This window comes from Caloenas nicobarica, chromosome 3 (genome assembly GCF_036013445.1).
Source record: "Caloenas nicobarica isolate bCalNic1 chromosome 3, bCalNic1.hap1, whole genome shotgun sequence".
Taxonomy (NCBI): domain Eukaryota; kingdom Metazoa; phylum Chordata; class Aves; order Columbiformes; family Columbidae; genus Caloenas; species Caloenas nicobarica.
The window spans coordinates 114,680,562-114,701,256 of NC_088247.1; the positions used below are offsets into that span (position 1 = coordinate 114,680,562).

At 38.1% G+C, this 20,695-nt stretch overlaps 1 protein-coding gene across 4 annotated transcripts in view; it reads left to right on the forward strand.

Moving 5' to 3' along the window:
- KIF16B (kinesin family member 16B) overlaps window positions 1-20,695 on the forward strand; it is a 134,265-nt gene that overhangs the window by 13,195 nt on the left and 100,375 nt on the right. For all 4 annotated transcript variants that reach the window (XM_065632211.1, XM_065632212.1, XM_065632214.1 and 1 more), the window contains exons 2-11: window positions 3,549-3,618; window positions 4,568-4,681; window positions 7,724-7,840; window positions 12,047-12,144; window positions 12,648-12,757; window positions 13,369-13,511; window positions 14,814-14,982; window positions 15,128-15,259; window positions 17,993-18,168; window positions 20,038-20,103. In XM_065632211.1, the coding sequence (XP_065488283.1) occupies window positions 3,549-3,618; window positions 4,568-4,681; window positions 7,724-7,840; window positions 12,047-12,144; window positions 12,648-12,757; window positions 13,369-13,511; window positions 14,814-14,982; window positions 15,128-15,259; window positions 17,993-18,168; window positions 20,038-20,103 (1,195 nt within the window). The remainder of the gene's footprint in view (window positions 1-3,548; window positions 3,619-4,567; window positions 4,682-7,723; window positions 7,841-12,046; window positions 12,145-12,647; window positions 12,758-13,368; window positions 13,512-14,813; window positions 14,983-15,127; window positions 15,260-17,992; window positions 18,169-20,037; window positions 20,104-20,695) is intronic.

Below are 20,695 nucleotides of genomic sequence, written 5' to 3' on the forward strand. Positions count from 1 at the left end.
AACGGTGCTTTTCCGTGCTCTTCTTCCTTTTCTCTGTGGGAGGATGTTCAGAAAGTCTTGTGACATAATGAACAGAGGCCACTGAAAGTTGCCTTGAAATCTGGAGATAGTGCTCATAGTTGGCTCCCTGTAGTATGATTTTGACTAGATGTCCATGGAGGTGCAAAAGCTGCTCTGGTCCTTGCCCTGAAAATAAGCGGGGAATACAAAGGAAGGAGAGAAAGAAAGTTGGCATAAAGAGATCTACCTTGGAGCTTCTTCCGTGGAATTGCTGTGTTTTGATATGGCTTCTGAATCATCCTGAGTTTAGGGCAGTTCTTCATAATCCATGTGCCCCTTGTGGTGAAAAAAAAATTGATAAATGGCTTACTTGGGCAAAGCTTTAATAAGTTATCCCATTACAAGACAAGCAAACTAGTTCTTTTAAGTGTGTCTTGGTAATAACGTTGATACTGTTTATATTAAAACAAAGTGCCAGTATTATTTGAAGTAGTCATTCTGTGGGTTTTTTTTTTTTCTTTCTTTCCCTTCTCCTTCTTGCCATTAATTGCTGGATGACTAGCTGAATTTAGCAATAGTAGCTCTGGGCTGATGTGTTTCCTGGTGTCTGTGCCAAGAAACTCGTCTCCTTGATCGCTTCGTAGTTTGGTTTGGGGCCACGGGATCACGGGTTAGAAGTTTCTTTCCCTTGTGATCCTGGAGCTCCACGTGGTGTATGAAACAGCAGCAAGGAAAGCCTGGAGGCTGGCCCAAATCGCCACCGTGGGAACAGATTGGGCTTGAGGGGAAGCAGGCTTGCTTAAATCATCAAAGTGTTAATTGTGAACTGGTTTTGGCAGCCAGCCCCTTTACGTTGCTTTATAATGAAGGGGATGGAGTTGGTGGGGATGTTTTTTTGGGTAGTGGCCGGGGCTTGTCTCTGGGCTGAGATGGATTTCTATGGATGCTGGAGGAGCAGCTGGTTGCAGCAGGGTTCTCCTCGCCCTGAAGGTTCTCAGAAGGGTACCCAACACTGCCGTACAGCTGTTTACAGCATGAAACTTTAATTAAGGTGGAACTTGCAATCAAAACTTTTTGGAAGGGACTCAGACCCTGCAGAACTGCATGAAGCAAGTGCCTGGAAATGACTGGCATCATGCAAGCAATTGTGTTTTATGGGATCCTGTCAACCTCTTTATGTGTACAATAAATCATACTCAGCTGTCTCATATATTAAAATGAAGGTTTAGCATTTGATTCCTGTTAATTCTTTTCATATCTTGCAGGTTGGCTTATTGCTTCTGATCATAGTATTCCTGTTTTCAGGTTGTCCTCTCCCTATCCCTTCGCCTACAAGAATGCAAAGTTCTGTTTATTATTTTTTTATTGGCTAGTGCTTTACAAGGCTTTTTTTTTTTTTACTTTGAAATCCTCATTCTTTAATAATGTTGAATATTGTTATCGGTGTTACCACAAAAATTAATGACTGTAGGCTTCTCAGAATTGTGTGTAGTTTGTACGTGGGTGTTAGACTTTGATCATTTTGTATCAGTTTTCCATTATTGAGTAGCTTTAGGTTTTGTAATATGGAGAGCTGGCTAGCTCTGGGAAAGAAAGCACAAACATATTTTATTATTTCTTCTCATATACCTCAAGCATGAAGAAATCCAGACAAAAAAGCAATAATTCTTGCCCAAACTTCTTCCCCCCTAGAGCCCTTCTGAACTTCCTATAGGAAGCACGTTACAAATTATATTTGAAACAAACGTTCGTGGGAATATAAACCATTTGATTGGGCCACATTACTTATTACACCTTTGCTGAGCAAATAGTTACAGACAGGTAGAGGCAGTTTGGGAAGCAGCGTGAGCAGTAGCCACGCACAGGCGGCATTACTGCCATGTCAAAATCCCTTTATTACTAAAAATACCATTGGAAACTTCTCCATTTCTCTGTTTATTACTCATAGCTGCATCGTAGTATTTCAGTCTCTTAAGTGTAGACCTTAGTAAAAGCTACTAAGGATGACATGGAAATGACTGAGAGGCGTCTCTTAAGACGTGCCTCTAATGTTTTTCTATGGTAGATCTAAATTTGGTTGTATAATTAATGCTGTAATTATAACAATTATGTGTTTTATTACCTTAGAAAATAACTTAATGTGTTGATATTTAAATAAGCACTTTTATTTGCCTAATCTTTATTCATTAATGTAGGTTTTAAAATGGGGTTTTGCTCTTCTTTACAATTTCTACTGGGAAACTGAATGTGAATAGAGGGGAGCTGCAGTGTCACCTGGTGGACATAGACCTGGGTGATCTAGTGTGCCATGAGTAAGAAAATGGCACTAAGACCCTGAACTCAGGTGTTTCCTGTTTATTTTGCTTGGTGCGAATGGATATCCAGTAATTGCTGAGATGCCGTGCAGTGTGGTAAAGCAGCACTTTATTACTTTAAAGCCCTTTGCTTTCCTTGGCACCAGTCAGGCACACCAGTTTGTCAGGTGATTTAGCAGCTGGTTTTGGAACAAGCGTGTCTGTCAGCATTTGGGAAGCGAAGTTTTGCATAGTGTGTATAACAGTCCTCCTCTTCCGTCGCTTTTTCTCCTGTGTTTTTAACAACACAGGAGATGTTATGCTCCAGGTTGTCATTCAAGAGCAGCCTGTGTTACTCTTATGACTAACTGTAATGAAATCCCACATCTAGCAAGCAGGTTGATACATGGTGTTTTTAGACACTAAGCTAATGATTTTTTATGATAGTTTTGAAAACAGAAACGACCGATGTGAAATAAATGTGGATGCACGAGAACACTGCTGGAGAACCGGGCTTTTCTTCTTCCTGGAATCATTGTGCTCTGGGAAGCAACAGACCTGTGTAACACTCCCTTAGCAGCAGAGCCTCTCCTGCGCATTGCCATGGGCATCACAGCTCAAAAAAATGTCGGGTACCTCGTTTCTAAGTGAGGTTTAAAATACTGACGTTTTGTGGTTTAAGTATTTAGTCCCCATTACCTAGGCTATATGGGTAAATGGGGACTGCTACTGCTAGGATGGTGGTAAGAGGCCAGGTCTTATCTTATAATGTTGTGTTTCGCAGTTCCTTAGAGCCACGTAATTGACTTCACTGGGCTTTGGATCAGAGTACTTCAAATCAAGAATAAACCACTTAATTGCCTTGCAGAGTCAAACTCCGGAAGCAGGTTTCTCTGAGCTGCTGCTCTCTCTCTAGATGAAAGGATTTGGAGGCAAGCCTGAGTACTTCAACTGGATCCCATAGCAATAAATAAACATTGGTCACAAGAATAATTAAAACAAACAAACAACAACAAAAAACTTAAACCAAAACACCAAAGAACCACCCCCCAAAAAACCTCAAAACTCCCAAACAAACAAACCACCAAAGAAACAAAACCACAACAAAACCCAAAAAAACCAAACAAAACCAATCAAATAAAACCAAATTCCCTTGGTAGTTGATTGTGGCAAGCAACCTCATGAGTGGAAATATGGCTGTGGATTATTGTGATACGTTTTATTTAACATACTCAAGTCTTGTTTTTCTTTCAGGGAGAAAGAACTTAATGCAAAGTTTATTATTTCAATGGAAAAAAACAAAACGACAATCACAAACTTAAAGGTGAGTGAACACAATTTTAAAAAGGAACTCCTAACTGAATGGCTGACAAAATATGACTGGATGAAACAGTGGTGCTCACTGCACTGTGGAGAATAGCCCCTAGTTTTTAAAATAGACCGTTGAAGTAATCCTTTGGGGAAACAGATTAAACTGTTAACTTACTGCACCGCAGTTTTCTGCAAACCACTGTAGGCTGTATCTTGTAGGTTTTTCTAAGGTGTGTCACTCTGGTCATTATGTATCTGGAAGATGAGAGCCAGCAATAGAAGAGAGGTACCTGCTTGGTAGCTATTAAACCTTTGCTTCATCTGTAGAAATCGTCTTCAGGGATTCCCATGAAAATGAACTAAACCCAAAGTGCCCATCACTTGCTATGATATTTTCATGGTATATTTTAACTTTTCTCTTGGCAAGAGAAATCATGCACAGCAAATAGGTTTTTGCAAAATAGTTTCCAATGACAAATATTATTATATGAAAAGGAGTTTCAGTGTATAGTTTGTTTGGACTGATTCAGAAGCAGTGACTATTGCTGAAGCATAGTGCAAACTGTCATGTCTTAAGCAGCAGGTAGGTAACACCATTTAATTACAAGTCCACATTGAAATGCTGTTCATAGTGCAAAGATCTCCCAGGCTCCTATTTATACATGTGGGATAATCCCTTATTATAAACTGAATTTCATATACAGGACTGATTTAACTGAATAGAAGTGTTGTGACAAAAATGTAGAGCGGTGTTAGGGAGCAGTGAGCTGAAATCCAAACAATTCCTGCTGTGCTGTCTTGTAACATGACTATCCTTACTGAAGAGTATATCTGTTGCTAATTTTTTCGCTGTTGTTGGAATAATAGGCTAACCTGTCATTTTAAATTTCTAAATTTTTATAGCCTTATGTTATATTCTGATTTAGTGTAAAAAGTTTCTCCTTTTTTTTTTTTTTAAATAGGTACCAGAGGGTGGTAGTGGAGACCCAGGACGAGAAAGAACTAAGACCTTTACCTATGATTTTTCCTATTTCTCAGCAGACAGTGAAAGTCCCAGCTTTGTTTGTCAAGAAATGGTAGGATTTCTGAATGTTAATAATTGATTTTTTTTCCCTTTTCTTTGCCTTAAAAAGCATTGTTTTAAACTTCATTCCATTGAAAGTGCTTCTTGTGCAATTTAGAAATTCCCTAGGTGCCTGAGAATTTGAATTTTGTTTTGTTAAGTGTTGTGTTTTCTAATACAGCAGGCTGAATTCCTTCTTTCTACTTCTCTGGTCTGATTTGTCTTGTAAGGTCAAATTAGAAAACTTCTCTGAGCACTAAGTTTGTTTTTGAAAAGCTTTTTTGAAAAAAATCACGTTTGAGAAACCAGTGTATATCCTTAATTCACTCGGAAAGAAACATTCTTCTTATCTGATTGAAGTGTGTTTTGTTTCTTTTTTTCCAAAAGTCTTGGTATACATAGAAGAAGATTCTTCTTTCTCCTCCCGTGTGCTAAGTAAGTTCCTTTTCCCTAGGTTTTCCGTAGCAGAGACTCAGGCATGGATTCCAGAACTTCTTTCAAAATAAATGATTTATTTGCAAGGTACAGCATAGAGCAGCTCAAGCTGGGTGCCTCCTTTAGAGGGACCCTCAGCAGAAAAAAAACTTGAGACAATTATATCCCCACAATTGAAGCCACCACCCCCCATGTGTCACTCTGGGCTAACTGCAAGATTAGAGCCTGGGGTCTCCCCATTCTTCAACAGATCTCTTCATTTTCGTCAGGCCAGTTGTCAATTAAAGTTCTGACCTTCAGCTGCTATTTTAAATTCTTCCTCATTGGTGCCATTTTGCTTCTATTTCAGAGTGGGTCAGCAATTTTTTTTTTCTTTTAAAGCTATGAGCTTTATGGTTCATAGTAATAGGATGCTAACAATAAATCCTAAACATGGCTTAGATGTCCGTGTTCCATATTCTGCTATTACAATGTGTCCCACAGCCCCAGACTGCCTCCTCCATCCTTACTGGCAAGAACGTGAACTTCTCTTTCTCAGCCACAAAAATATTGTTGTCTGTGCATAAAGTGTCATTTTAATTACAGTGCGCGCAGCACATTGAAAACAAAAGGAGTTTTCAAACCATGGGAGTGCAATTTCTAAACAAATGTTGCACAAGCTATTGTTTTGCTTATGTTATTTATTCTGTATTTAATTGGAAGACTTTGTAGTTAAGCTCTTATCAAGTTGCTGCAGAATTTCCAGTTTACTGCACCAGTGGTGTAGAAGAAGAGTGTCTTTCATTCACATTCATTGTGCCATGGAATAAAATTGATCTTGATTGTTGGTAATGCGGTTGCCTAGTGCACTTTGTTCATGATTGTTATATTTTTCCTTCTGAAAGGCAGAAAAATAATAAATGGATGTCTAATGCTACATGCCCCGTTAATATGCCTTGTAGATGCAAACTATGCTTTAGTATTAAAAATTTGGAGTGGGAGTGGCAATTTACCATCAAGCTACTTAGTTTTAATTCATGGAAGAGAAACAAATAGAATTTTGATGAGCTTAGTGCCCTTCTGGGATAAAACAGTGTCCCAGTCATTTGGTTCTGTCAAAGTTCCATCCTAACAATGTATTTTCTTCTAACCTGTGTTAAGCTTCTGTGTTTAGATGACACTGACTGTAAGTGTCCCATGTACTATCTCAAATCACTTTGCAAGTTATACACACATTTTTAAAAGAGAAACTAGTCAAAACTAGTGCATAAAGACTTGGTCCAGATGGTGGGGTAAAAACTTGGACATAGCGAGAGGGAAAAAGAGGTGGAAAAATAAAGGAGCAGTTATTCAGGAGGGAGACTTCAACTAAGACGCTCCTTTTCAAATGACAAGTGAAATTGTACTTTGGCTGATCTTTATACTCTTCCTTTTTGAGAAGTATCACAGATTACAGAATTGCAACTCCTTTGCTCAAGGGAAGGTCAAGTTAAGTATTCCAAAGGCATGCTTGCACCTGAGTGTTAATGATTAAAGAAATTACCCAGCTCTCCTCCAAGGGAGGAATAGCATGATTATACTGTGTGGGTGTGCCATTTGCTATCAGTAATGACTTGTACACCTTGGTTAACTTAAACCACACGTTCTGCAGATGAGTAGCCAAATTATGTGGAACATCTATCAGATGTTTTGAAAATCATGTCTGGATTGGGAGACCCAGATTAATATTTTCATGGAGAGAAATGCTGCACCAAGTGTTACTCCTTAACCAGTGTGGATATGGATGGAAAGGGATGGATAATTAAAGGCTGGGCATCTGGGGGGGGATATTGCAGCCAATATTGCAGGGGAAGGTGTTGAAGGCATCTGAGAGCTGAGATTATTAGATTATTAGCTGAGAACAGACTCCCATGTTATGGGATATGGAGGAGGAATCATTACCAGGTTGTAAGTGTTGAGGGAAAAGAGAAGGGGCCAGCTGATGAATGAAGGCCACTTACCACATTAAAAAAAAAAAAAACCCAACCCAACATGTTTCCATGTTTGCCAGCCTAAAAATAATGGTATGTAAAAGCCAGTTAGGGAGGAAATACAGAGAAAATAACGGGCCATTTTCTTACATTTGGTTAAAGGAAAAACCAAAACCAACCAAGAAAAACCCTCCAGAAACACAAACCAAGAAACCAACAGGATCATTGAAACCTTTCCTTTTGAGAAGGGGCTGAATATTTGCAGAACATAGAGAGCTGGCAAAGATACAAAAATGAGATTAACAATAAGGAAAAGTAAATGAAGTATCTGAGAGAAACTGAAAGAAATTGGAGCTATAGGAAGAAGGATGTGTGTGTTTTGTTTTGTTTGTTTGGGTTTTTTTTTTTGTACTTCTGCATGTCAAGTACATCTCTGACAGAAAAAGAAGTAGAAAATATCCTGTTGAAGTGCTATAAAATAAATACAGTAGTAAAGTTTAGTATTTTATTTGAAGTACTAATTTCCTGTCCTATAGTAAATATCATTGGTTGATGCCAATAGCTTATGTTGTGGCATTTTATTGTTCAATATTTGCCATGCTGGATTGCTGACGGATGACAGATTTTCCCCCCAAGCTTCTGTTGTCTTAAAAAACTTCCTTTGTTTTTAGGTTTTCAAGAATCTTGGTACAGATGTAATTAGGTCTGCTTTTGAAGGTTATAATGCTTGTGTTTTTGCATACGGACAGACTGGATCTGGGAAGTCCTACACCATGATGGGAAATGAGGTATGTTGGATTTTGCAAATGTGCATTTTTATTCTGTAGCAATGTGTTGAAATAATGCTGTTGCAAGAGCATGTTATTACTGCTGATCCTGTCTGTATGCTGTTGACCCCCCATCTATTGTACCTTGGATTGGTAATCAGAGGGTTTAGAAGCTGTTTATTTTATAGGTAGATACTTACAGTTGGAAGAAGTGTCTTTGAGTGATACTCTGTTATGTTGGACAAAAAGCAATGATTTTTGTTCAGTAACAAAACCAAAAATTTCAACTGTTACTGCTGATTTTCTATGCCCAGCTCGAGGCAAAGAAGAAGATACTGATTTTGAGAATATGAATGATCAGCTCTTTCTGAAGAGATCTGGTTTTTAGACCTATTTTGAAGGGTCAAAAGATTAAAATAGGTCCTTGAGCCCTGTTTAGAGAAGGCTACAAAGTGAGGAATAGAAAGTGGGGATGAGAGGTGCTAAAGGTAAGTTTCAGCAAACCATTATGAAATGCTACAGTAACTTGAATTTTCAGGATAAACTCCTGTTGAGCACTGTGGTGAAGACCCTGGAAGAGGAGCATTTGGCAGTATTTGAGTGAAGGACAGGACGGGAGTAGTTTCCTGTAGTTGCTTCCATGACAGCCCAAGGACATAAAGAACCCAGTGGAGCAGTTTAAAAGAGCGGACTCATGAAGCCTGTTTGCAAGGCAACCTCTGCAGGTTTTGTTCTCTTTTAGGCCTTGGGGGGGAAAAATTCAGCATCTCTTTCCCCAGCAGAATTGAAAAAGGGAAATACTACCACTTGTCCTTCCTTAGGTAGATCACTCTTTCGAAATGTAGTAAGATTGGCCACTTTGCACCTCTTTTAGTTTAGGGGAGTAAATTAGCTGTAAGTCTTTTTCAGTTGTCACTGAAAAAGTAGCTTTATATTTGACTTCAATATGGTAAGCAGATTAGACTTTTGTAACCAGAAAATATGTTATGACCTAGATGTGGATTTTTATTTCAGAAATTTATAAAAGTGACATTTTTATGAGTCTGCCTCACTGTATGTAATGACCGTAATCATCAAGACATTTTGCAAATGAATAGGTGCTGAAGTTTGTTTGACACTATTCAATAATAAAGGTCTAATCTTCTTGCCGTGATACATAAATACTTTAATCTGGATTTGTACAGTGTGTATAAAATATTCTCAGATGCCAAGTTAAATGCTTGAAAATTGATGGCCCTGTCAGAGAGACTACAGTGGTATAAGAAAACTTGAACTGGAAATAAATTTTCTTTTTTTCCTTACTTCTCCTTAAAAAGTATGGATTCTGTTCTCATTTTGCTTTCAATATCTGCTGTTCCTGGCTCTGAAGGGCTTCTGCAATGCTGTGTGCAGCAATCATTTCAAGAAATATGTGGACCAGTTAGAGTAAGTCTTGAGCAGAGATATTGAAATGATCAGAGATGTATAAAATATGATCTGTCAAGAAGGTGAGACTTGCGTAAGCAGAGAAAGGAACACTGTGGAGGAACAAAAGTCTTCCAAGACGTGAAAGGCTGCTGCAGAAAGGGAGGGAATTATTTGTTCTCTGTCTAAGGTAGATGAGTAAGAAACAGTACATTTAAATTGCAATAAGGAGTTTTCTGGTTGAACAACCTGGAGGGGGAAAAAAGGCTTTTAATGAGAAAATTCAGCTCTGGAGTGAACTACCTGCTTTGGTTCTACAGATTTCCATGGCTGGAAACTGTAACCCAGAAAAAACCCTGTCAAAGATGTAGTTGATCCTGCCCTGGAGCTGTAGGGAGTGAAAAGGGGAGAAAATGTTTAAATACAGTTTCTAATAAAGAATATACATTCTGTGAGATGTTTATTTTACTGATGAAGAATGCTGGGAACTGTGTGTTCTTCATTTATCATCACTGTATTGCTGTGGTTAAAGTTACTCGATTAGAACTAATATTTCATATTTTAAGACTCTTTGCAGTTGCTAAATTATGTCAGACACTAATGACTTGCCTAAAACTTTGTGATGGATCTTTCATGTTTTATCCTTAAGCTTTAATTAAAACTGTTCAGGTGTTTCCAAGCGTGAGATGAAAGAAAAGTCTTACTTTTTCCTGTTTCTGTGGTTTAAAAAAAAAAAAAAAAAAAAGTGTAGGGAAAATTCCAACATTGAATCACGAAACTTTACCTGGAGTAGAGACTGATACATATTGGGAAGGGTGGCTCCTTTCTTATCAAGTCTCAAAAACAGCCCAGTGAAGCTGCAACTTTTTCCCTTTATCTAGAGAGGGGTGGTTTTTTATTTTTCTTTAAACCAAGGTGCAGTCAGGTGAAGGACTAGGTGTGATGGAAGGAGAGAACAGCTTATTGTTTCAAAGAATGAAGCCTGGTTTGAAAAGGACAGAGAGGCTGTGATTAAGAGGAGGAAGGAGCTGGGCAAGGGCAAAATGGAGGGATAAGAGTATGATTAAAATAAAAAGAGACTGGATGATGAATCATGAGTTGTATCTAGGCAAAGGAAAGAAGAAGAGGAGCACCTGGGAGAAGACTGCTGGGATAGAAAATGCGGTGGGAAGCTGAAGAATGAGGACAGAGGGGACCAGCACAGGAGCAGACTGGAGTAGGCTTGGGCTAAAAGTGTCGGATTTTGTATGGGAGTCCAAGTAGAACAGAAATCTTTGCCCAAGGAGCACTCCCTGTGCCAGAGTCTGGTGCAGATTAGTCACTGTCTTTGTGTTTTCCTGCTGCCAGATATCTGTAGAATCCCACCAGGCAAACTTGCTTGGGTGCCTGGAGTGCCTGGGCTGTGCTCACGTTGGATGTTGGGTCTGGTTTGTCCTAAGTTGCCTCTTGCGGAATTACAGGGCCCTGATCTTTAAGCAAGAACACTTCTTGCCTCAGCGATGCGTAGAATTGGAATTAGTCCATCGCATCAAATATTTTCTGCATTTTTGGACTGAAGGCAAATTGTAGCGGACAGACTGTTTTGTAAGCTGCTTCTGAGTTTGCAGCTCGGAGCCCAAAGCTCATCTGTATGTATATGTCCTCTCCTTTCATTCCTGAGAGCCACGTTCACTCATTTCAGCTCTGAAGGAGCATTACCTGCTGTTTTCCTCAAGTGGTGGGGAGGAGGTGTGCACAGCAGGTTGTTGGTCAGCAGCCTCATCAGACTAGGTGGAAATGGGGCGGCGGGGAAGAAGCAGCCCCTTGGCAGCTGAGACCAGAGCTGTGTGACACTCTGCTGCTGGGGAAAAGCCTGGCTTTGACTACTGCCTCGCTGCTTGGCTGGAAAGGAGCAACGGGCAGGGAATGGAGCTTCCCCGGAGCACCGGGAAGGGGAGAGCTGCACGCCGAGCCTCTGGGTATCTCAGTGGTGTTAGCGGCTGCCTTGCACTCTGATGTGTGCTTGACATCAGTGGTGCAGCAACAGCCTCGCTGGCATGAGGCTCAATTCTCAAGTGCCAGCTTAACCAAGAAGATGACATCCTGCTGTTAGCTGAAGTGGCAAGGACCCTGTAATGGATAGTGACAGCCCTGTTAGTAAACCGCGTGGTCTGTAGGGATCTGTGAGAAGGAATATGGTTTTTTCGGTTTGCTTTATTCAACCAACCAAGCACTTTATGCATGAAAACTCTAACTGCAGGGTCGAGCATTCAGAAGTTGAATATCAAATTTAATTTGGCTGTATTGTGGGATGTACATTGTGGAATGTAGTTTTAATGTTGCTATTGCATGCTACTTTATCCTCTGCTGCATCTTTCAAGACAGGAGGTACCATGAGCTGGGGATTTGGGCTTTGAGTGAGAATGGCTCATGGATGCAGGTAGATGGCTTCTGTCCCATTGTCTGCAGATGGCAAGTCCATGGTGAAATGAGATCGAAGAAGTTAGAGAAGATAGTGTTGAGATAAGACAGTTCACGTGTTGCTCTGAGGAGCCAGTTTCTGCTTTAAGCAGTTAGGATTATTCACACTAAATGAGAGGGGCAAAATATATCCCAACAGCAAAGAATTGGAGCAAGTCTATACATTCCAGTACACACAAGGATTAAAGTGTCAAGGTGACTGCAGTTAAATAAAGGGCAGGAAAGTATTTGCTGAAAAGTTTTGATTTTTTTCCCCCATTTTCTGCATGTTGGAACTCTCAACTAGTGATCTTGGATTTTATTCTTCAAAATATATTGTGCATGCATATACAGCCTTCGAAATAAGAATTGTTGTTACTGCAGGGTGATGCAGGTTTAATACCTCGAATTTGTGAAGGATTATTCAGCAAAATAAGTGAGAAAACAAAGCGGAATGAGGCATCCTTTCGAACAGAAGTCAGGTAGGTCTTGGCATGTTAATAGTTTGCTGCTTATCAAACTTGTTTCAGTTACAACCACCCTGTCTCACTTTATCTCTGAGAAAAGTGTGTGTTTTCCAAATAACTTTTCCATGCTTGGCCTCAGTCCTATAATTGATTTTTTTTGTTGTTGTTGGCAGTTGTAGTCAAAGTGCACGATACTTCTAACTTCAATCCAACAGCTGTGCATTTTGCTTTATGTAAATGATTGTGAAAATGCCTTTGCTACTGAACAGAATGTTCCTTATTTTTACCCTTCATTTCAGGCTGACATTAGGAGATCTTGATCTCGCTAATGTCTGCTTCCTTTCTACTTGCTGCTTGCTTTTTTGGCTTTTTTTCCTTATGATACAAATACACTGTAGTCACTACTATCTTAAGCCAACTTTGGATCCATCTTGTTTTCAAACACAGTGTTAGCGTGACTTTCCTTTCCTTAAAGACTTGTGAATCAGTCAGTGATTTTTCTAATCTTTTTCTTTCAGTTATCTGGAAATTTATAATGAACGTGTGAGAGATCTTCTCAGACGGAAGTCATCAAAAACTAATAATTTACGAATACGAGAACATCCAAAAGAAGGGCCGTATGTTGAGGGTAAAAACACTTTTAGTGTTTTGCACTGGATATTTTATTGCCTTTATATAGTCTGAAATGTCATGTCTAATTGCATAGGGCATTTTAATATTTTTAAATCTAAACAACGATGGATACAGTGCTTTCCTTTGATATAAAAGCATTAAAACAGAATAGCCTCTCATTTTGTATCTCCACTCACTTCCATAGTTCTAAGATTATTATACATATACAGCTTTATCTGTAAATTTATAACACATTTTTAAATAATGTTAAGAGATGCAATTGGTTTTAAGGATTTGTTGCCTATAAATTATAAATCTTTAATGTTTAGATGGAAACAACCTATTAGGATCTAATTGTCTTTATCTGTCCTTTACCAGGGAAGGTTCACGTCTCTTGAGGGATTATGCTTATGTTATTGCACTAAATACTTCAGTAAAATTGCATATTTTTTTCTTAATTTACTGTAAATGTGTAAGTTCTCCATTGTTCACGAGGCCTCATTCCTTTCCTTAGCTGATAAACACTAATTGCAGCAATACTTTGCAGTAGTGAGGGTAATCTGAATATTTTTGCAACGACAATCAAGTGCACCTCTGAGCATACTGAAACACTCTTCTTTTCTTCAGACTTGTCTAAACATTTAGTGCAAAATTACAGTGATGTGGAGGAACTTATGGATGCAGGAAATATAAATAGAACGACGGCTGCAACTGGAATGAATGCTGTCAGTAGCAGGTCGCACGCCATTTTCACAATTAACTTCACTCAGGTAACAAAACAAAACCCTTTGTCTTAATATGTGTTTAGATTCAATAATTCATATGATAATTGAAAAATAAGATTGTCAAATAAGCAGGTATGGGTAGGTAATGACTATGTTGTTGTCTCGTGATAGGGAAAGTTAGAAGTGTGGAAATACTGTTTTGAGAATTATAAATATGTTTATCAGTGATTATAATCTTTAAAATTTGAAGTGTAATGGGATTACTTAAAATGATATTTAGTTGATTTTGAGGAGATAATTATTGGGAGTTTAGGCTGAATAACAGAGACTCATGCCAGGTATTTTCACGATGCTGCAGTGGGGAGGAGTGGGTGAAATGCCAATTGTGTGAGAGCCAGAGCTCTCGTGTTATCCAAGATTTATGAAAATACCTGTCTCCATGGCCTGAATCATAGTGTAGAAATGTTTTCTGAGCGTTTTCTTGCTGATTCTTCCTCTGTTGCTAGTGGAAAACTATTTATATTCCTTGATTTACTGATGAAATATTTGAGAGATTTAACACATTTTCTCAGGACATAGTGATCTTTTGGTTTATATGTGGTAAACTCCTTTTCTAATGGCTTCTGCTCTTCATCATTGTTTTTGGGGAGCTTTTTAAATGGTCCATGGATAACCTGCTAGATGAAGAGAAGGTAATACAGAGGTGTTTCGCTCTACTGACAGAACTTGCATGTCTCCCCCTGCCAAACATACACAAAATCCCATGCACCAGCTGTTCACCAGTGATGGTTTGCTCATCACAAAGCTTTTGAAAGAGGATGAGAGGCAAGCAGCAAAAGCTTTTGTTCTACTGTTGTTCTGTAAAAGTAGAGGGAATTTTGAGACAGAGCAGTCGGATTTGACTTACGTGAATTAAAATCGGAGGAAACCTCAGTTAAAATTCTAGAATAAAATTGCAGTTGCTACTTACCTGAACTTGGAGGCATGGAGAGAAATTGAGTGTAAATATGTCTGTGTATGCTGTAACTTTAAATGTTGAAAGCTTAATAAAATTACTTCAGCACATGTTCACTGTGCATTGTGTAAATAGCAATTCTCATTAGTCAGCGCACGTGCATAAATGACCAGAAATTTGCAAGTACTACAATTTAAAGAAGTGCTTGTGTGGGAGTAATCCAGCAATTCAAATGTGTTTCTGTGGCACCTCTAATCCACCTGTCTTCTCAAGCTCTGCTGTTGTGAACAAGTTAAATTCAATCATGACATGAAAAAGGCCACCAGGTTGGATTCGGTAAAATTTCAGAATTTGGTAGCTTAACACACTTTTCTTTGTGTTTTTCTCTGTAGGCTAAATTTGATTCTGAAATGCCTTGTGAGACTGTTAGCAAGATTCATTTGGTAGATCTTGCTGGAAGTGAAAGAGCAGATGCCACTGGTGCCACAGGGGTTAGATTAAAGGAAGGAGGGAATATTAATAAATCTCTGGTTACTCTGGGAAATGTAATTTCTGCCTTAGGTAAGTCACTGGGCTTTATACTTGTCTTTTTTTTATCATTACACTTCTGTTCATTTTTACTTACGCAAGTAGAGGTCTAACACATACAGTTTTTGAAAATGAATGAAAATATGTATTTTGGTTTTTTTCTACTTCCATGTCACAGCTGATTTATCTCAGGATGCAACAAATCCTCTTTCAAAGAAGAAACAAGTATTTGTGCCTTACAGGGACTCTGTGTTGACTTGGCTGTTAAAAGATAGCCTAGGAGGAAACTCTAAAACGATTATGATTGCCAGTAAGTGTGTTTTAAAGTACTTTTTTTTGCATCCTGAACAGTTCATTCTTAATAGGAGTGGCTGTAAATAATGAGATTCCAGATGCTTTGTTAAGGCAGAACATTATTTACATGTATTAATGTTCTTTATTTCTGAGTCTTCTAGTAACACTCTGCTTTTACCTACATGGGTGCATGTGTCACTGGCTGAGTGTTTGGTCACAAAGGTAACAAAGCATCCAGACTGTGTATGTGCAGTCGTTAGACATTTGTTTGCATAAGTAAGGATCATCTAAATGTATGTGCCTAATTGCTTTCATTTGCTCTGACATCTACCTCACCGCTGTGATTCTTTGACACGTACCCAGTGTAACGGCCAATCTGACCAGTTAAACTTCAAGTAACAGTTCCTGCTTCTTCCTGAGGTTCACTTGCATTCCAGACAGCTCTGTTACTTATGGTAAAGGCTCAAACCTGGCTCTAGGTAAAGTCTTGTACTTCTCTCCCCTTATGCCTCTCCTCCCCTGCTTACAGTCTTTGATCCTCGGTAAAAAGTAAATAAATTTCCAGCTTTATGTATGTAGTTGATACTAATGTGTGAATTCGTTTGCTTTTCCAAAACTGTTGGTTTTGTTGCATTAGTAGCAGAAACAACCTGGTCTCATTTGACATTCAGTGGGTAAGACTGTCTTTTTTATTTAACCTACTTTTTGAATGCACACAGCGTTTTAACTTTTTGTCTAAATTTAATTATTTATGATCAGTCATCTAGCAAACTTTTCTTACAGTTTCCTTTTTAGCTGTAGGAAGCTCTGTAAGGATCACTTGGTTTAAAAACCTACCTGTAGCACACATATTGCAGGTTTTTGAACAAATTGGAATGGGAATTCCATTCCCAAAATAACCAGGTGAAGCCGGGAGGATGTTTAAGGGGAGGGTTTTCGACATCAGAGATATAAGGTGTGAAGAGAAGAGCAGCTCTGAAATTTCTCTTGCGCTTTCCTACTCAAATGAAATGCAGTTTCACCATCCCCTCTTGGGAATGGTGGGAGAGCAGAACTGAGGGAATAAAATGCATTGGGTTAAGTTCAGTGGTTTGGGTCTTCAGTGGTTTTGTTACAGTCAAATTCTCTGGGTAGCAGTTCCTTGGTTGCATGATTTTTGGGGGGTGTTTTTAGAATCCATGCCACTTTCTTTCCTTGGGCTCATCACTGTAGTACCAAAAGAGGATCTTGGACCAGACTCTGCTCTTTTTTTCCTGGCTGTTTAAATAACACTGTACTGACATCTTTCTTCTTGATGCTTTCTTTCAGTTACATGGTTGAGTAACTTGTTTTGGGTTGTGGTTTGTTTTTTTCTTTTTTTTTTTTTTCCTTTTTTTAATTGACAAAGTTATTGGTAAGAGAAATTGTAGAAACACAGTGAGTTTTTAGTGCCTATACTAATGGTTAGAGTGCCCAGCTGCTTTTTCAGCTACTTCCTTGTCTATTAAGGATGCTTCTGCTGGGCAGAGCCCTGATGGTTGGTCTTTTCTGCAACAGTAACTGTTCTGGTAATGTGGCTGGATTGCCGAACAGAGCCTGACAAGCTGTCCAGATCTGTTTGGCCTTCCTTTTCTGTAATAAACACTCACACAAAAAAGCAGCAAGATCATCTCAGACTGTAGGAAAGGCTCTTAAACATCCAATGCTGATTTGGCATATTTCTATAACATCCTTCCAGAAAGAGAATAATTTAGCGCAGAGGAGACAGTAGATAAAGTAGGGAAGTGATAGTGTGAGCAAGAGAAGTATAGTCTGTTGCCAAGTGCATCTCCTCTCATTCAGGGAGTCTCTACCACAAGAAGAATATTTATTACTGTTGAGAAAATGAGGAAGGGCAGAATATTTTGGTTACTTGATTATTTTTACAGGTGTTTTCATGGTCTGATTCTCTGGGTCTCTTGTTCAGTTTGGTTACTGATTTCTGGTCCCTTGTCATTTCTGCATGGTGTTCTGTGTTTTTGCTCATCTATTTGGATGCAGTAATTATCTTTTTAATTGGGAACATCTTGTATATTGTTAGGAAAATTAAGTGAAGGAGAGCATTAGCACTTTCATTTAAACTCCATTGTTTTTCCTGGTTAAATTGCCTGTAAAAATAATACCAATTTCTCTCGATGCATCAGATAGGTAATAGTTGTGTGTGCTGCCAGATGCCTGCAGCTCAGCAGAACAGCTAGGTTTGTAAATTATAGAAGTGCTCATATTTTTATACTTTTTGTGTCTGCTTTATGTTTGAATGCTGTTTAATTTCTCTTCAAAACTTGGACTGAACCTACTGTGTTTTTGTCTGAAATGACTTTGTAATTATCAATGTAATCATTGAAAAATATCATTTGTCTCACTGTTCTTGTAAAAAAAAAAAAAAAATATTCCAAGAAAGCCTGTGAAGTATTCACATAGAATGTTTATGCTTACCAGAGAAATGTAAATGTTAAGTAGATTGACAGCAAGATTTCTTTACAACGCTTGGTTTTTGGAGCTGATTATTCTAATACACTATTCTAATACAGTGTTTACTTAAGCAAAGGTATAATGACATGAAAGCAGTGGAGCTAGGTGAAGAACTGGAACTAATTGTAGCCATACTGGTTAATCATATATTTCTGTCTTTTCATCCACATTAAGTGCATCTGATTTTTAAAATAAAGACTAACTTTACTAAATGAAACATATGCTGCTGGATAAACTGTCTCTGATTTCATCTTCTCAGCTATTTCACCTGCTGATGTCAATTATGGAGAAACTTTAAGTACACTTCGCTATGCAAATAGAGCCAAAAACATCATCAACAAGCCTACTATTAATGAGGATCCTAACGTCAAACTGATCCGTGAGCTGAGAGCTGAAATAGCCCGATTAAAAGCCCTGCTTGCTCAAGGGAATCAGGTTAGCTTTACTTGAAATGTATGTGTAATTTTCCTTGAGTTATAACATCTATTTCTAGAATGTAATGAGATAATTATCTTTCATTATATTGATTTGAGTAAACAAGCTCTATGAGGCTATGAATGAATATTATTTTCGTGATTGAATCAGTTTCCATATGGCCAGTAGAATACCTCTTTTAACATAAGGGGGGAAAAATTGTCATCCCAAAGCTTTTAGCTTTCTCTTAATATAATCAGAGCTTGATTGCAGTGTGCTGTGGAACAGGTCGTCACCACATCATACGGAGTCTGAGCACTAACATTATTTCCTGGGTCTAGCCTGATAGACTGAAGAGGTACTTCATTTACTAGTAGAAGGTATAAAGCATTTAAGATGTGTAAATATAAAAATGTAGGAGTATAGATGGGTTTGAACAATTTGTGTGTGTGTCTGTTTGGCTGCATGGTACATTGGAAAGTGTGTGATATGCTAAATATGTAAAAGTATTTTCAGTGGTAGTGTAAGAAAATGTGTGTCATGCTATACTTCCTTTTTGCACAGCTCTCTTTCTTGTTATAAACACTTGCTGCACAAGCTCAGGCTTATTTCTCCTCTATTTCCAGGATAGTGAAACCAAACTAACAGTAAGGAATATGCAATTGGCTCAGGCCAGTCATCTTTTCTACATAATGTCACTTGGGACTGCTAGATTTCATACTTGAGCAAATACGATTGGGAAATATCTGAAACGATACTTCAGGTTTATTTGTAGAACCATCTAATTTTACTTTAGATGGACTGTGCAATGTGAAATGTCAGTCAGCACAGACTTTTTTAATAGAAGGCTAGTACTTCAGCAAGATTTCATGCTATAAAATGTTTGCTGAAAAAGGGGATGGGACCACAGTTGGAAGCAGTAATAGGCATTGTAATAGGCATTGTAGATGACTGAAGCGGAGAGCTCTGCTTTGTTACAAACAATTAGAAAACTCTTCATGGGGTTGAATTACTCTGTTATACTTGTGTTTCTTCTTTATTCTTTAGGAGGGGAAAATTAATTTATTTTCAGAATACAATTTGGAGTTACCAAAGTAGATGTAACTTGGACCCCTTTGAAGATCTAATGCTTTAACCTAGTTATGAGCTCTAAAACAGTGGATATCACAAAATAAATCTGTTTCAGTTGTAGGATGTGATAAATGGCTGTGTGGGAGACAATAGAAAATTTGATGAAGTTAATTGAATTTGTGACGGTTGGTAAAACAGCAGGTGGTGTTATGTATGCACAGTAGAATATAAATCTCTGTATAATTTCTTTTGTAGTTTTCCTTTATATTCCCAGAATACTGTATTGCAAATCTTTATGTAAATCACTGAAGATACTGGTTACCAAAAAATAGTGCTGGATTCAGTGCAGGAGGTCACAGGACAATGAACATTGCTTGTGTGTGTACATGTTGTGTAGTAGTTTTCCTCTTCTAAGGCCAGTTACATTAATATGTATTAAAGATAAGCAGTGCATGTAAGTATTATAGCAAAATGGTTAACTATTGATGCATAATAAGAAATATAAAGATGTATCAGGAATTACCTGTTATAAACTTGTGTCTGGTTTCAGTGTCTGCTTGCATGTGGCCGTGTGTATCCATGGTGAATGAAAATAGTGCCCTCAAATCGATAACTGGTAGTTGAAGTATTTGCTTTGGCAAGATTTTGATTACTCTGTTTACAGTATTTCAAGGTAAAATTATATATACTGCAGTTTAAAATACTTCATAATAAATAATTTAAGAAGTTGAACAATTGTATTTCTTTGGTTCTGCCAGAAGTTGTTACTTTTTTCCTTCTTTTTTTAAACTTGATTATGTTTACTCTTTACAATTTCAGATTGCACTCTTGGATTCTCCAATAGCTCTAAGTATGGAAGAAAAGCTTCAGCAGAATGAAGCAAGGGTGAGTTATAATTTCATAAAACAGTTTTTAAACCAGAAAAAGGAAAGTTGAGAAGCCTGGATGCAATAGTGTTGATAATTTTCAGGATTTTTTTTGGTGCACAACTTAATTTTCTCCCACCTTGCTACTGCAAACTGTTTTTAAAAAAATAGTATTACTCAGACTTTGGAAGACAGGAGAGGAAAGTATTTGGAATAATTCAGCTGCATGGCAGCAAATATTTAGTTCTGAATATTGTCAAGAAGTTACCAATCAACTGTAGATGATGATGCCTTTGAAAAATAGGGCCTCCTTAGGTGGTTTAAATGGTAACGTTTATGCTGGTGCTGCTTAGATCTTTATTAATACAATTAGAGAATGAATGCATTGCTTTGAGAATCTTGTTTTGACCTCAGTAATTGGCACGGTGTCTGTCTGTGCTTCTCAGGATTCCCACTGGTAAAACCAATTTTAAAGACACTTTTCAGTGAAATGATACTCTAAAAATAAACTTCATGACAAAAATGGACAAAACACATGTATTAGTATGAACTATAGCTGCAAAGTAGACTCCAGGCTTCTCCATAAGCCACGTTTCTGCTAGAAAAGCATT